General features: G+C 42.1%; 1 protein-coding gene across 1 annotated transcript in view; it reads left to right on the top strand.

The window, feature by feature from the left end:
• FAM13C (family with sequence similarity 13 member C) overlaps positions 1 to 15,918 on the top strand; it is a 152,917-nt gene that overhangs the window by 121,113 nt on the left and 15,886 nt on the right. Inside the window, exons 6-8 of the mRNA XM_056120455.1 lie at positions 1,210 to 1,348; positions 12,914 to 12,995; positions 14,430 to 14,641. Of these exons, the coding sequence (XP_055976430.1) occupies positions 1,210 to 1,348; positions 12,914 to 12,995; positions 14,430 to 14,641 (433 nt within the window). The remainder of the gene's footprint in view (positions 1 to 1,209; positions 1,349 to 12,913; positions 12,996 to 14,429; positions 14,642 to 15,918) is intronic.

Here is a 15,918-nt window from a genome sequence, read left to right as displayed (position 1 = left end):
GAATCAGTGAATTATTGCTATTCCCAGTAAAAAGTTGTGTTTTCTGGAGGGTATGTGTACTTTGTGGAGGGTGTGTGTGTCTATTTCCTTCATCAAATTTGTAAAGACTCAGTAAAGACTCAAATAAAATTATTTGTAATAATTTCAGAGAAATTATTCATCTATATCTTTCTTGTCATTGTCATCCACAGGTGGAGCTGCTGTCATGACTGGGATTCTTTAAATCTTTAATGGGTCTTTTCCAAGCTTTAAAAAAATACATTTCTGGGCTGTGTCTGCAGCTCAAGTGATATCGTGTGCTGCAGTTGATTACTGTCATTACATATCTCCCCTTATTTGACCTGTTGGTGTGGCCTTGTTGTCCACAAATCCCAACCCAGCACATTGGATATGAGCCCCACAACAGTAGCAAAAACAAAATATTCTTGATGAGTGCTCTGACATTTTTTTGCATTAAAGCACTAGGTCAGAAAGGGACAGACATAGAAAGATTGCACTCATCTGTGGAATATAAAGTAACAGAAAGGTAGACTAACACCCAAGAGTAGTAGAGATAATCACCAGGAAGATTGTTCCATGGCTTGGAAGCGAGCCTCACATGCTGGGGGAAATGGCAGCTCAGATAGATAAGGGACCACTAAGTAGAGGGTGCTGGGAGGGCCCGCTCAGGATGGGAGATGTGTTTTGAAAATAGACTATAGACCGAACATGATGGCCACTCTATACCTCTATTGCAAACCACAACACCCAGAGAGAAAGAGAGAGAGAGAGAGAGAGAGAGAGAGAGAGAGAGAGAGAGAGAGACTGCAAAAGGGAATGCCCTGCCACAGAATTGGGTGGGAGAGATGAGGTGGGGGTTGGGGGAGGCGCACTGGGATCACTGGTAGAGGAGAATGGGCACTGGTGGAGGGATGGGTACTGAGCATTGTATGACTGAAATGTAACCACGAAAGTTTGTAAGTCTGAATCTGTACCTCAGAGGGATCCATTACAAAAAATAAAAAAATCTTTTAAAAAAGGCACTAGGTGGCATTTGCCCAGAATGCAGATGGGGTCTCCGGTTATGAGCAGGTGGTATTACAACAGACATATCACAAAATGAACTTGCTCCCTGCATGTCTCTGATAACTCAAAGTGTTAAGTCCAGTGACAGCGTTTACTGGAAGACAGTTGTCATTGATGATCTTCCCTTCTCTGTAATTGTGGCAGGCCCCGAAGTTCTTCACGGTGCAGCTGTGGTGATGGAAAGGAACCACAGACCATTACCCAGCTCACCAAACACATTCAGAGCCTCAAGCGGAAAATTCGCAAATTTGAAGAAAAATTTGAACAAGAAAAGAAATACCGGGTAAGGGCCCTTGAATGAAGCTTTTCCTCTCTTTTGGGGGTTTCCCTCTTTATGCCAAGGGAATGTTCTGCTCCCAGTGGTGATCCCAGGAATATTAATTGAGTCCCCATTTGGGGTCCATCATAGGTCTTTGATGTCAGTGTATCTCTGATGGAATGTTTCCCAGTAATAGCTTACAACTCGTATTTCCAAACTCATTTAGCTATTGATCCACCCCACTATCTTTTCCCCACCTCTTTTCCCAGGAACTTTATTATCACCAGTTTTTCAAAGACCATAATTTGGGAAATTTTCAAATTATGGTTTTATTTTAAATTTAATCCTCTGATTTTCTATGTTTCGAATAAAAAATTATTCCAGACCTAGTGGGCAGAATCTCTAATTATAGAACAGAATGAGGGAGAGCTCTAGCACAGAAGTACTTCCTAGTTGATAGATGAAAACCTAGCAAGTGACCGACCTCTTGTAAGAATCAGCCCTGATCCAGCCTTTCCACCAGACATCCATTGTCATGCTCATGTCTCAGGGATGCAGTTGAAGAGTTTCTTTTCTTACAGAAAAAACAATAGAATAAGAAATAGGCTACCTATTGGCCAATGCTAGTTTTATTTATCTTGTCTCATGACTACCACGGCATAAGGAAAAACCATATTCATGGTGAATTGCACAAAGATGCTCATTAGTTGAGGGCCCAGATGAGCTTGTTATTAGAATAAAAAAGCGAAATGGTTTATACTTCTTGAAATACTCAAGGGCTCACTAAGGACATCGTACAGATGCATCAGGCAAGCCCCTGAGAGTGTGAACCAACTGCAGGGAGGGTGGTATGGGAATGGCAATGTTGCACTGACCCATTCTTGTCTGTTCCAAGAAGTAGCTCCAGCTTCACTAAAAGTGGGCCTTTATTTTATTCTTTTTTCTCTTTTTTTGAATTGGGCATGAACTCCACCTTACTTTTTTCCCCCTTTCTATAATTTTATTTATTGAATCACCGTGAAAGCAGTGACAGAGCTTTCGGGTTTAAGTCTTGGTCATACAAAGAAACACTTGTCCCTTCACCAGTGTCCATTTTCTACCACCAAAACCCCCAGTATACCCCCCATCCCACACCCTCCCATGTCTGTGGGGCAGGTGATTTCCACATTATTCTCTCTCTACTTTGATTAAATTCAATATTTTTACACCAGACCCACCACTATTATTTGGGATTTTACCCCAAAACTCAGATCTGCTGAAAAGGCAACAGTAGGCAATTTGTTTTCTGTTGCTGGTTATGAATAACATATGATGTCGCACACCCGCAGTAGTGGCCACACAATTTTGGAATTCTGAAATTTTAACAATTAAATCTGGAGGGATTTCTGCCCAGACCTGCTGGGTTCTGAGATTTGTTTTTGAGTCTCTGGGATCATGACTGTTAAGCAGCTTGATCAGGAGCCAGAGAGGCCATTTGTGGGTGGCAACTCTGGGTCTCATTGGGGTGGGGAGAAAAGGGCCGGCTGCACCTCCATCTCGTGTGTCCCTGCATGTCTCGTCACTGCAGTAGGGCACAAACCTGACCATCCAATAGCCTCTGGAGGATGGCAGCCACTGAGCCACCAAGGGGGAGCAGGCGGAGGGACAGCACCCTTTCCACCCTGGGGTGGCCTGGTGACAGTAACATACTGTTGGGGACTGTACCCATTTCTGTCAAAAACTGCTGGGTTCCGGGATTTGTTTCTGAGTCTCTGGGATCATACCATTAAGCAGCTTGATCAGGAGCCAGAGAGGCCATTCATGGGCAGCAACCCGGGGTCTTGTTGGGGCAGTGAGGAAAGGGCTAGCTCCACCTCCATCCTGTGAGGCCCCACGTGTCTCCTCACTGCGGGCCCAAACCTGACTGTCCAGTGGCCTTTGGAGGATGGCAGCCACCGAGCTGCAAGGGGGAACAGGCCAAGGTACAAAACCTATTCCCACCTGGGTTGGCCCAGCCCCAGTAACCTACTGCAGGGACCGGACACATTTCTGCCAGAGCCACTGGGTTCAAAGATTTGTTTCTGAGTCTCTGGGATCATGGCCGTTAAGCTTGATCAGGAACCAGAGAGGCCGTTCATGGGTGGCAACTTGGGGTCTTGTTGGGGCGAGGAGGAAAGGGCTGGCTCCACTCCCATCCAGTGAGGCCCCACGTGTCTCGTCACTGCGGGTTCATACCTGACTGACTAATGGCCCCTGGAGGATGGCAGCCACTGAGCTACCAAGGGGGAGCAGGCGGAGAGACAACACCCTTTCCCCCTTGGGTGGTCTGGCGCCAGTAACCCATTGCAGGGACCAGACGCATCTCTGCCAAAAGCCACTGGGTTCTGAGATTTGTCTCTGATTCTCTATGATCCTGGCCATTAAGCAGTTTGATCAGGAGCCAGAGAGGCCTTGCATCCAATTATATAGCTGAGCCGGAGATGGTTTGTGTGTGTGTCTCCCACATACCTAACTTTTGGCTGTTTACTTTCTTTTTATTTATTTATTTATTTTATTAATGGGACATCATGAGGTACAGTTGTAGACTTGCAAATTTTTGTGCTTGGGTTTCAATTATACAATGATCATATACCTATCCCTCTCCAGTGCCCATTTCCCACCACCACGGATCCCAGTATCCCTCCCACCCCCCATACCCCCTATCCTACCCTGCCTCTATGGCAGGGCATTCCCTTTTGTTCTCTCGCTCTTATTGGGTGTTGTGGTTTGCAAAAGAGGCAATGGGTGACAATCATGTTTGGTCTATAGTCTACTTTCAGCATGCTTCTCCCATCCTGGGAGGATCCTCCCAATACCTTTATTTGGTGTTCCCTTTCTATCTGAGCTCCCTTTCCCCCTAGCAGTGTGGTTAGCCTCCAAGCCATGGAGTAAAATTCCTGGTACTAATCTCGGTCATTCTTGGGTGTTAGTCTCCTATTTTGTTACTTTATGTTCCCTAGATGAATGCAATCTTTCTATGTCTATCCCTTTCTTTCTGACTCATTTCGCTTAACATGATACTTTCCATGTAGTACCACTTGTATGTAAATTTCATGACTTTGTCTTTTCTAACAGCTACATAGTACTCCATTGTGTAAATGTACCAAAGTTTCTTTAACCAGTCATTTGTTCTCGGGCACTCAGGTTTTTTCTAGATTCTGGCTATTGTAAAGAGTGCTGCAATGAACAAACAATTGCAGATGTCACTTTGACTATACATTTTTGCCTCTCTGGGATATATTCCCAGGAGTGGTATTGCTGGGTCAAATGGGAGCTCAATTTCTAATTTTTTGAGAATCGTCCATGTTGTTTTCCAAAAGGGCTGAACCAGTCGGCATTCCTACCAACAGTGAAGGAGTGTCCCTTTCTCGCCACATCCATGCCAGCACTGGCTGCTTTTGTTCTTGTGGCTGTGGGCCAGTCTCTGTGGTGTGAAGTGATATCTCATTGTGGTTTTGATCTGCATCTCCATGATGATTAAGGATGTGGAGCATTTTCTCATGTGCCTTTTTTGGCTGTTTACTTTCTTGGTAAACTTTGCTCCAAGTTTTTGGGGTCTGGCCAAAGGCACAGCAATTTTGGGGTATCTGGAAGTCTGAAGGCGCCATCAGGCTGCTGATGCACTCGCCTCACAGGTACGGATTGACCTGTTGGTGACAACATACCCCCTAAAAGTGGGTCTTTAAAGGAGTGGTTTTAGTTTTGCAAAACCAAAAAGCAACTCATATTGGCTTTCAACACTACCGAATTCAGGATTTTTAATATACACTTCTTTGAAGTCAGATAGTCACAGTATTATCTTTTTATATCAGAGAGTCTTCTTCTTTTTTTTGTTGGCCTGGGGATTGGGGCACTTGGGGACTACTTCTTAAGGGCTTGGGGATCATATGAAGTCTCAGGGACCAAACCCAGGTTGGCAATGTGCAAGGTAAGCACTCTACCTACTGTACTCTCACTCTGGCCCCAATAGCAGGTAGTCTTTTATAAATTAGGAGGGTGCAATTCACATTATTCGTACAGGCCTTTAGTTTATAGTTGGGGTAACTGAGGCCTAGCAGTGACTGGAGATTACCAAAGGTCGTTGTTCTCCCTCAGAATCAGGCTTTGGTTAGTAGTTTAAAGATGAGTAGATCTTAGGGTCATGGATATGGTTCAAGAGGTCCTGGGTTTGATCCTCAGCACTGCAAGCACTGCATAGTCCCTGACCCCAGCACTGCCTGGTGTGACACCCCTCTCCCCTCACCCCCTGCACATGATTTTTAATGAGTAGATTTCATAGCTGTGGAGTGGAAGGAAAATTTTGTACTCATGTTTTAAATGTTGCTGGTATCTGGAGTGGGTTTTCATGGTGTATAGCTCCTGTGTTATTGAGTTGTGATGATCTCTACTAGAAAATAACAAAGATGCCATTCCCAAGGACTGTTCATACTTCTTGAACTGCGGGTTTTTTTGGGGGGTAATCTAGGGGTCATACTTCTGGCTTTGTGCTCAAGGATCATTCCTGTCAATGTTCATAGACCATATCTGGAGGCAGCTCTTGAACCTGGATTGGCTGCTTGGGAGGTAAACATCTTAAGCTCTGTACAATTTCTCTTTTGCTCCTAGTACTTCTTAATCAGAGTGCTTTGGATTTGAATTTACTGTAGTTAGATGGTTTGTGACCTTGGACTTGTTACCTTGCTTTTCTGAATCTCAGTTAATCCATCTATAAAGTGGAGTTAGTAGTGATTTCTGAAGTTTTTGCCCATTATATGGATACTATGTATATCGTGCTTTCTGCTTTGCATTGTTAGCACAGTGAAATTCCTTGATATTCACTTTTTAATCCATCTGAGATATTTGAACATGGACATCCCATGAAATTATGTCAGAAAATTAATTGGACACATTCTTCTTTGGGTTACTACCTATACCTTGGATTATTTATCTCACGGCTAATAGTCAACAGGCTAGGGTCTATTTAGGAAGAGAAATTTTCCTGGCTGGTTCTGGTTCTGTATTTTTCTAGAGATTTTAGAGTCAGAATAGACACATTCCCACACAAATACTCAAACATGCAAATGGATGGAATTGGGAGCAAGAGAAGGCAGCTTTAACGTCACCAATGCTTCAGTGCATATACATGTCTCTGGCTTAATCCAAACCTTGTTTCTCAGGAATAGGGCTTCCCCTTGCCCTTCCTGTCTGAATGTCAGGCTGTGGTTAGAGACTTGACATGTCAGTGGCTCTTAAATGGTTGTTGTGTGTAAGGCTCTCCTCCTTCGAAGTCTCACTGTGGCATTAATAGCACCCACTGCCAATTTTTAACACCAAGCTCCTGCTGGATCTTGTGCTAGCAAACCTTAAATATTCCTCTGTTAAATGTAATCTTTTACCATTTTTGCTCAAAACCATGTTAATTCCTTTTAACTGATTTTATAATTAACAGTTGTAGTTGTGGTGTCAGGAAAGACAGTTTCAGCTACATATTCAGCGGAATTTGACACTGTATGATGGGAAGGGAAGGGACATGATAGGATGGTCTGTCTCATTTCTTATTTCACCACTGGAGAAAGAGAGGACTAGAGAAAGGAAATATATTCTTCATTATCACACAGCAAAGAATTGACGAAGTCAGGCAAAAAAAAACTCATATTTTTACTCTTACTCCCCCTAAGTGCTTCTCCTTTGTGTTTGAGAAGGAACTGGCTATCCACATGGCTTACTCCTGGCTCTGTGTTCAGGGATCACTCCTGGAGGTGTGCAGGGGACCTGTATAAAATGCTGGAGCTCAATCCTGGGTTGGTCACATGCAAGGCAAATGCCTTACCCACTGAACTGTTTTTCTAGTCCCTGTATCAGAGTTGTCATCCTTGTGAGCTTGATTAAGTTCATTTAAAAGCTCCCTGAAGGGATAAATGAATTTTTCAGGCTTCAAAACATTTTTTAACATTTAGTTGTAAATTTTGTTAATCTTATTTGAGGTAGTGAAAGTTCATCTCTTTGGTCATGGCTTAGGGTCATAGGTTATTGATATTTGTAAGGCAGTGTTTCAAAAGGTGGCATTAACTCTGAGCTTAATTTGTTTTGTTAATGTGTGTGAAGGTTATGTGTTTTCAGAGCAGAAAATTTTATGAGGATTTTTAGAAACCAAGTTTTAAAAAGTTACTCTTCATGTAACTAGACTTTAAACCAGAAAGGACTGCATTGCTCTTCGTCTATTCCTATGCCTCATTCCCACTGACTACCTGTTACATGGATTTAGTTAGGGCTGAAGTGATAGTACAGAGGTTTTTTTTTTTTTAAAAAAAAAAACAGGAAAAAGAAACCAGAAGAGTAGCCAAACATACTTATCCACTGACTGACCTTCAATCCCCAGCACTCCATAGGGTCCCCAAGCCTGCCAGGAGTGATCCCTGAGCCACACACTGCCAGGTGTGACCTTCCCAAACAACAAAACAACTAGAAAACAAAATAAAAATAAAAGAGGAGAAAAAAACCTGGGAAACGTGGGAGACTGCCTGACTCAATCACCAGCAGAATACTTATTTCTGGCTATTAATCAATCTGGTGTTTCTGATGCCATCTTGGGGACTCCTATTGTCACTTGCCCATCCTCTATTCAAAGAGCCTGTTGATCTTCTAGAGTCTGCATTTATTTAAGTTTCCAGGGTGCTAACAACTTAAGTTGCTGACTGATGGAGGTTGAGGCTAAGTACATTTGGCTCCTCTTTAGTTTCTTTGTCCTGTAGGTAGAAATCCACTTTTATCCTCTGAGAGGAAACAAATCTAGGTAAATTATTTTATTAATATAATCATGACTTTCTAAATTTTTAAAAATTTCTTGAGATATTTAAGTGTGAGACTAGTTACTGGGTAGGACATACGTGCTCCTGCACAGGTTTGTCACTGAATATAAAGCATCTTTGAAGGTTGGTAGTAACACTACTACCACCACTGCCAGTAAGTAATATCATTAATAATATTTGTATTTTTAACTTTTTTTCTTTTACTAGTGAAAAACCATGAGGTACAGTTGTAGACTTACAAACTTTCGGGTTTCGGTTTCAGTTATACAATGATTGAGTACCCATCCTTCAGCCATTGCCCATTCTCCACCACCAATGATCCCAGTAGCCCTCCCAACCCCCCATCCCATTCCCCTCACCCCACCCCGCCTCTGTGGCAGGGCATTCCCTTTTTCTCTCTCTTTCCTTTAGGGTGTTGTAGTTTGCAATAGAGATATTGAATAGCCATCATGTTTGGTCTATAGTCTACTTTCAGCATGCATCTCACATACTGAGCGAGTCCTCCAAACATCCTTTACTTGGGTTCCCTTCTCTATCTAAGCTGCCTTTAACCCCAGCATATGCTGCCAGCTTCCAAGCCATGGATCAGACCTCCTGGTACTTATCTGAACTATTCTTGGGTGATTGACTCCCATTCTGTTACTTTATGTTCCCCAGATGAGTGCAGTCTTTCTGTCTGTCCCTCTCTTTCTGGCTCATTTCAATTAGCATGATACTTTCCATGTAGAACACTTGTATGTAAATTTCAAAACTTCATCTTTTCGAATAGCTGCATAGAATTCCATTGTGTAGATGTACCAAAGTTTCTTTAACCAGTCATCTATTCTCGGGCACTCAGGTTTTTTCCAAATTTTGGCTATCGTGAACAGTGCAGCAATGAACATAGAAGTGCAGATGTCACTTTGACTGTATTTTTTTGCCTCTCCACCATATAGCCTGAGGAATGGTATTGCTGGGTCAAATGGGAGCTCAATTTCTAATTTTTTGAGAATCATCCATATGCTTTCCAAAAGGGCTGAACAGATTGGCATTCCCACCAGCAGTGAAGAACCAGCTCTTGGTTTTATTGATCTTTCAGATTGTTTTTTTTTTTTTGGGGGGGGGGGGTTTCCATGCCATTGATTTCTGCTCTAAGTTTTATTATCTTTTTCCTTCTGCCTTGTATGGGCTCCTTTTGTTGGTCCTTTTCTAAGATCTTGAGCTGTGAAGTCAAGTTGTTTATGTGGACCCTTTTATCCTTCCTGAGAAATGCTTGCAGAGCTATAAATTTTCCCCTTAACACGGCTTTAGCTGCATCCCATAGGTTCTGGTAGCTCGTATCTTCATTCTCATTTGTTTCCAGGTATCTTTGGATTTCTTCCTTGATTTCTTTCCTGACTCACTTGTTGTTCAACACTGACTTGTTTAATTTACAGGTGTTTGATTTGGTTTTCTGCGTCTGTACATGATTCACTTCTATTCTCAGTGCATAGTGGTCTAAGAAGATAGTTGATACAATGTCTATCTTCCTGATTTTGTTGAGGTATGCTTTGTGGCCCAGGACATGGTCGAGTCTCAAAAATGTTTCATGTGCACTGGAAAAGAGTGTGTATTCTTTTTTTTAAGGAATATAAAGCCCTGTATAGATCTTTTAGCCCTCTGTCTTCTATTTCTTCTTTCAGTGCCATTATTTCCTTGCTGAGTTTTAATCTTCTTGATATATCCAGGGATGATAAAGCGGTGTTGAAGTCTCCAACTATTATTGTGTTGCTTGCAATGTCCTTCTTAAGGTCTGTTAGCAGTTGTAGGTATTTGGCTGGTCCCTCATTGGGTGCGTATGTATACATTTAGGATTGTGATTTCTTCCTGCTGTACATATCCCTTGATTAATGAAAATGGCCTTCTAATCTTATTCAACCGGAAATCTATGTTGTCCGATACTAATAAGGCTACTTTAGCTTTTTTGAGGGGGTTGTTTTTTTGCAGGGTTGTTTTCCATCCTTTGACTTTGAGTCTGTGTTTGTTCTGATTGTTCAGATGTGTTTCTTGTAGGCAGCCAAATGTTGGGTTCTGTCTCTGAATCCATTTTGCCACTGTGTCTATTAATTGGTGAATTTAGACCATTGATGTTGAGAGAGATTATAGTTATGGGGTTTGTTGTACTTGCAGGGGTTTGTCTTGTCTTACAGTAGCCCCTTTAGCCATTCTTTTTGGTTTGTTTTTGAATCTATGAAGTTCCTGAGCTGTTGTTTATCCACAAAATAGTGTACCATTCCTTCAAGTTTGAGTGAGAATTTAGCCGGATAAAGTATTCATGGTGAAGCATTCATTTCAGTGAGTTTTTTCACTCACAATTTTTATCCCACCATTGCCTTTAGACATGGAGGGTTTCCTCTGATAGGTCTGCTGTGAATCTAAGGGGTGCTCCTTTGTATGTGATTTCCTTCTTTGACCTTGCTGCTTGCAGTATTGTGTCTCTATCCATGGTATCCACCATTCTAACTATGAGATGTCTTAGAGTGTTTTTGTTAGGGTCTCTTTTAGCTGGCACCCTTTGGGCTCCTTGAATGTGGATGCCTGCATTGTCCAGCTCTGGGAACTTTTCAGCAGTGATTTCTTTAACCATGGCTTTTTCACTGGAACTGTTTCGCTGACCTTCTGGTACTCCAATGATTCTAATGTTGTTCTTCTTGGAATCATCCCCTAGGACTCTGATTTGTTCTAGAGCTATTTTGAGGTCTCTTGACATTGTTTCTTGTTGCCTGTAGGCTTCCTGCAGCTCATCTTCCAGCTCACTGATTCTATCTTCAGTTGTACCCATTCTTTTGTTGAGGGCACACACTGAGTTTTTTATTTCATCTACCGAATCCTTTATTCGTGACATTTCTGTGCATAGGTTTCCAATTTCTGCTCTCATTTCTTCCTCGATTTTCTCGATTGTTTCATGTCCTCCTTTAATACTGGATATCTGTCTCACAGTTTCTTTGAGTTTATTGAGCATCTTCATTACTTCATATCTGAATTCTTTATCAGAGAGCTCCCTTATATGAGTAACACCCCCCCCCTTTTTTTAAGAGTAACACCTACTGAGGCTTCTGGACTCTTTTTATCGTCCTCTCCTCGTGGTGGGAATTTGCATTGTTTCTTCAGCATGTTGTGGTGGTATGGAGACTGAGATGTTACACGAGCTTGCTGGGTATGGGTTATTTACCTGCAGACATGTGAGCATCTGCTGGCCTCCAAATAGGCCATGCCCACTTCCGCAGAGGCCACGCCTGCTTCTGCAGAGGCCACGCCCCCTACAGGTACCTGGTGTGTGTGTTTGGGGGGGGGAGGCTACAGACCTGGGAGAGGGAGAAAACCGGGTGCAGCTGGGGATGAACAAAAAGGGGCTCAGGGATGGTGGGTGGCCCATGGTCTCAGAGGACACCTGGGGCGTGTGTGTGTTTAGGAGGGGGAGGCAGAGTCCCAGATTCGAATATTCACTGACCTAGGTGAAGGAGAAAACTGAGCACAGCGTTGGGAAGGAACAGGAAGGGGCTCAGGGATGGTGGACGGCACAGGGTCCCAGAGGACACCTGGCGTGTGTGCACAGGGGAGGCGGAGTCCTGGGTTTGAATATTCACTGACTGACCTGGAAGAGGGAAAAAACTGGGTGCAGCATTGGGGACGAACAGGTAGCTGTATTTTTAACTTTTAATATTCATATTTAAATACTTAGTCTGTGCCAGGGTCTGATTTTAGTGTATTAATGATTTCTCCCTGTCAACCCTTGTGTGAATGATGTTGCTATAATCCTCAATTGTTGGATGTGACTGCGGCAAAGACTTAAGTAATTTACCCAAAGTGACACATGGATGATTTTTATTTTAATGTTAATTCAGTGGGACATTGACTATAAACACTGAGAGAATTAGAAATCTGGGTACCCTCTGGCAGAATGATTACCTCAGATTTTTGTTAAGGTCTTTTTTTCCCTGTTATTACATTTTTAAAAAATTTTTATTAGTGAAACACCATGAGGTATAGTTGTAGACTTACAAATTTTTGTGCTTGGGTTTCAGTTATAAAGGAAGTACCCATCCCTCCACCAGTGCCCATTCCCCACCTCCAATGCTCCCAGCATCCCTCCTGTTCCCTGGCCCCACCATCCCACCCCACCCCTATGGCAGGGCATTCCTGGGGTTCCTTTCTTCAGAATAAAGGATGGGATTCAGAGGAGCTTATATTAATTTTGCCAATATTCCTTGGCAGGTTATGATCATAACTCCTGAATATGAACACAGGCAATGAAATAAGTGCTGGTTTGTGTCAGTGGAATCATCTACACTGATGTGAAGAATGGTCTGGGTGCAGGTTGGGGTGCTAGAGGTCTGCAAGCTATTTGCATTTTCTTGTTTGTTTTAGCACCATAACAAGCAGTGTTCACGGGAACATATGCAGTGCCAGAGATGGAACCAGGTCAGCCACATGCAAGGCATGGGCCTCATCCACTTTACTAATCTCTTTACCCCAACCACAAGCTAAAGAGGAGCCTGTAGGGGCACGGCCTTGGCAGAACTATGTGGAAAATGCTGGGTGGTTGGATGTACTTAGAACAGTCACAACTATCAGGATGGAAGAGTGGAGGCCAAGATTACTGGTTCAGTTTTGAAGCAACACTCAGCTGGAGTTTCTAATGCCTGGATTTCTCTTCCTGTTTTATATATGCCTGAATATGTTTTGACTGTTTAAAAATGTCGCTTTACCTATTTTCTCTTTCTTCCCTTCTTCCTTATACCTTCCTTTTCTCCTCCCTTGGTAGCCTTCACATGGTGACAAAACTTCTAATCCTGAAGTTCTGAAATGGATGAATGACTTGGCTAAAGGTCGTAAACAGCTCAAAGGTAAATGCCAAAAGATCTTTTCAAAGGAAGTAGTTAAATGTACTTCAGGGTATTTTGGATCTTTTTCATCTGTACTCTTTGACCAGACAGATTGAAAGCCTCAACTTGGGTCCCCTTTATTGTTTAGCTCCTTTTAATAAATATGAAGAGACTGAGGGAGTCCAGAATACCTGAAACACTTTATTAGGAAGAGTGTTAACTTCCATGAGTTATTGGATTCTTGGTTAAATAGAATTCCACTATGTACCCCATTTTACAGATGAGGACACACTTATACCCTGATAGAGGTGAAGGTTACATAATTGGAATGGCATGTGCTAGATATAAAACATCTCTTGCCTTCTAATCCAGTGTTCTTTATTTTCTCTGGAATGGTGACGTAAATATTAAAATACTTTTAAATCCATTTTGAAGGATTATTATCAAGACTTTTTTAATCTTTATATACTTTTTATCATTTTAGTTTGGCTTTTTGGGTCACACCTGGCGATGCTCAGGGGTTACTCCTGTATTTGCTGGTGGTTCTCTAGGGACCATATGGGATGCTGGGAATCGAACCTGGGTTGGCTTTGGGCAAGGCAAAGCCCTACCTGCTGCACTATCGTTCCAGCCACTATATATTTCTTTAAATACTTAAAGAAACTTGAGATTTTCCCCAAATATCTAGGAGGACAATGATTAAGAAACTGGAAGGTATGTTAATTCAATGGTAATGACCTGTAATGATGTATCAGCTTCATAAAATATGCAATATTTAAACATCACACCAGTGTCTTACTGCAGAGTAAACATCAAACTAACAGAGTGAACTGTATACTTGAGCCATCAGTACAAATGGCGTCAATCAAAGACAAGTCTAGCATATTCTGCAATGTAATTCCTAGATAAGTCCCAGGTTGGTTTTAAATGTTCTATAGTGTATGTTTTTTCAAAGGTACTATGAAATTATGGTATATCCTGTATTTTAGAAGCTGTCATTAGACAAAATTATAAAATTTGTTGAGTTAGGACCAAAATTCCCATCTTCCTTGTATTTCCTCAGATGTCTGCATGTATGCCTTCCAGAGTGCTTGAATTTTCAGAAGCAATTTTCAAAACCCAAGTGAATGACTTACTGCAGAATTCCAAATGCTATAGGTGGAGACTATAAGTCTAGTATAACAGATCTTCCTCCAGAACGCTTCCTCTGAAATCTAAACCATTGAGAGTTCTGTCTTACATGGTCTACTCATGAGACACCAGCATTAAAAGCTTCCTCTTTTCACATGATTGATATCTTGTACTGCTTGTCCTTGTTACTATGACTGCCCTTTCTCACTGGAAACCCATCATCAGCACTAAAGACTTGGCATAAGGGTGGGAATTTCTGAAGGTTCTCTGCCTATATGAGGGGCAGTACATCCTCCTCAATGTAACTTGTTGCATTTCTTTTAGAACTAAAACTGAAGCTGTCAGAAGAACAAGGGAGTGCCCCCAAAGTTCTTTCTAGAAATTTGTCCTGTGGGCAATCCACAGTCCTCAGAGAGAGTGGAAAGCCAGACGCTATGGGCCCTGAGCCAAGTTCCTCTGGAGAGGAGACTCCAGATTCGGTGTTGACAAGCCTGAAGGACAAGGGAGAAAAGCTTCCTTCCCAGGAGGATTCTAAGGTACCTCACCATGTTGGGCCCTAGCACTCCACACATCTTATTAATAATTTTGACCAATATAAAGGTAAAGGCCCTCCCGTTGATCGTCGATTTGCTCGAGGGGCCCAGTAATGTCTCCATTGGAGACTTTGTTGTTACTGTGTCTGGCATATCGAATACTCTCGGTAGCTTGCCGCGCTCTCTGAGAGGGGTGGAGGAATCGAACTCGGGTCGGCCATGTTGGCCGCTTGTAAGGCGAACGCCCTACCACTGTGCTATCGCTCCAGCCAAGCTCTTTAGGAGACTATGATATTTGTCAGAGTTTCTACTGGGTTCATGACTTTTCAGTATTTTTCCATGATTCCAGAATGTGTTACCATCCTAGAGGTGGTAGCATCATCTGTTGATAGCAACCAAATGGTAAAAGCACTAGGCTCTATCATATCTCCCTCTTCCTTTAATCAGTTAGCAAGTGGTCCAAAAACCAGGATTGAAATTTCATTTCACTATTTTTTTAAAAAAGCATGAATAAGGTGTAAATAATGAAATCTTATGGTATTAAAGGTATGGTTTCTTGAGGAACGTTAGGAAAGATGTATAGACCAGACTTAGACATCTTGGATTTAAAATGTGTGAAGTAGGCTAAAAACTCAAAGATGCATATTTTACAAATATGAGCAGAGTAGTATTTACTTTGTAATCCCCCCCCCCCGGCTTCTCCCATCATGCATAGCTCTTTGCTTACATTTCACTTATACAAGAATGTTTCCTGTGATCCTTCCTGTCTCAGTTCCGAAGATGTGTGATTACCTTCTGTTTCTTGAATAAGACTCATAAGTATTCTATCATTGCCACATACCATTTTCTGTATCATGCTATAGACTTCTTGAGCAGAAGGGCTGTTTATTACACATAATCCCACAAGTCTATACATAGAAGGTATTGAATAAATGTTTGCTGGTAGACAAAGTAGCATATATAAGTTTGGAATGAAGTTTTCTTGAGAGAGTTGCATTTACTTGTGTACTGTAGATGTTCTTTTATATGCTATTTGGTCTTAATCATAAAGTGGCAGCATATGCCAAATCCCAAGAGGTTCACCCTAAGTTCCAGACTAATATTTACCTTGGAACTTGTTATCTACAAGTATAAATAGACACTTAGCCACCTTAATCTGTACGAAGTTACCTTTAGAATTTAAAATATTTTATCTTCTTTACTTATTAGAGATCATGATAGCATGGTGGGTAGGGCATTTGCCTTGTATGCAGCCGACTGGGCCAACCTGAGTTCGATTC

The sequence above is a fragment of the Sorex fumeus genome, unplaced genomic scaffold, assembly GCF_029834395.1.
Source record: "Sorex fumeus unplaced genomic scaffold, SorFum_2.1 ptg000043l, whole genome shotgun sequence".
Taxonomy (NCBI): domain Eukaryota; kingdom Metazoa; phylum Chordata; class Mammalia; order Eulipotyphla; family Soricidae; genus Sorex; species Sorex fumeus.
This window is presented reverse-complemented; position numbering and strand designations above follow the sequence as displayed.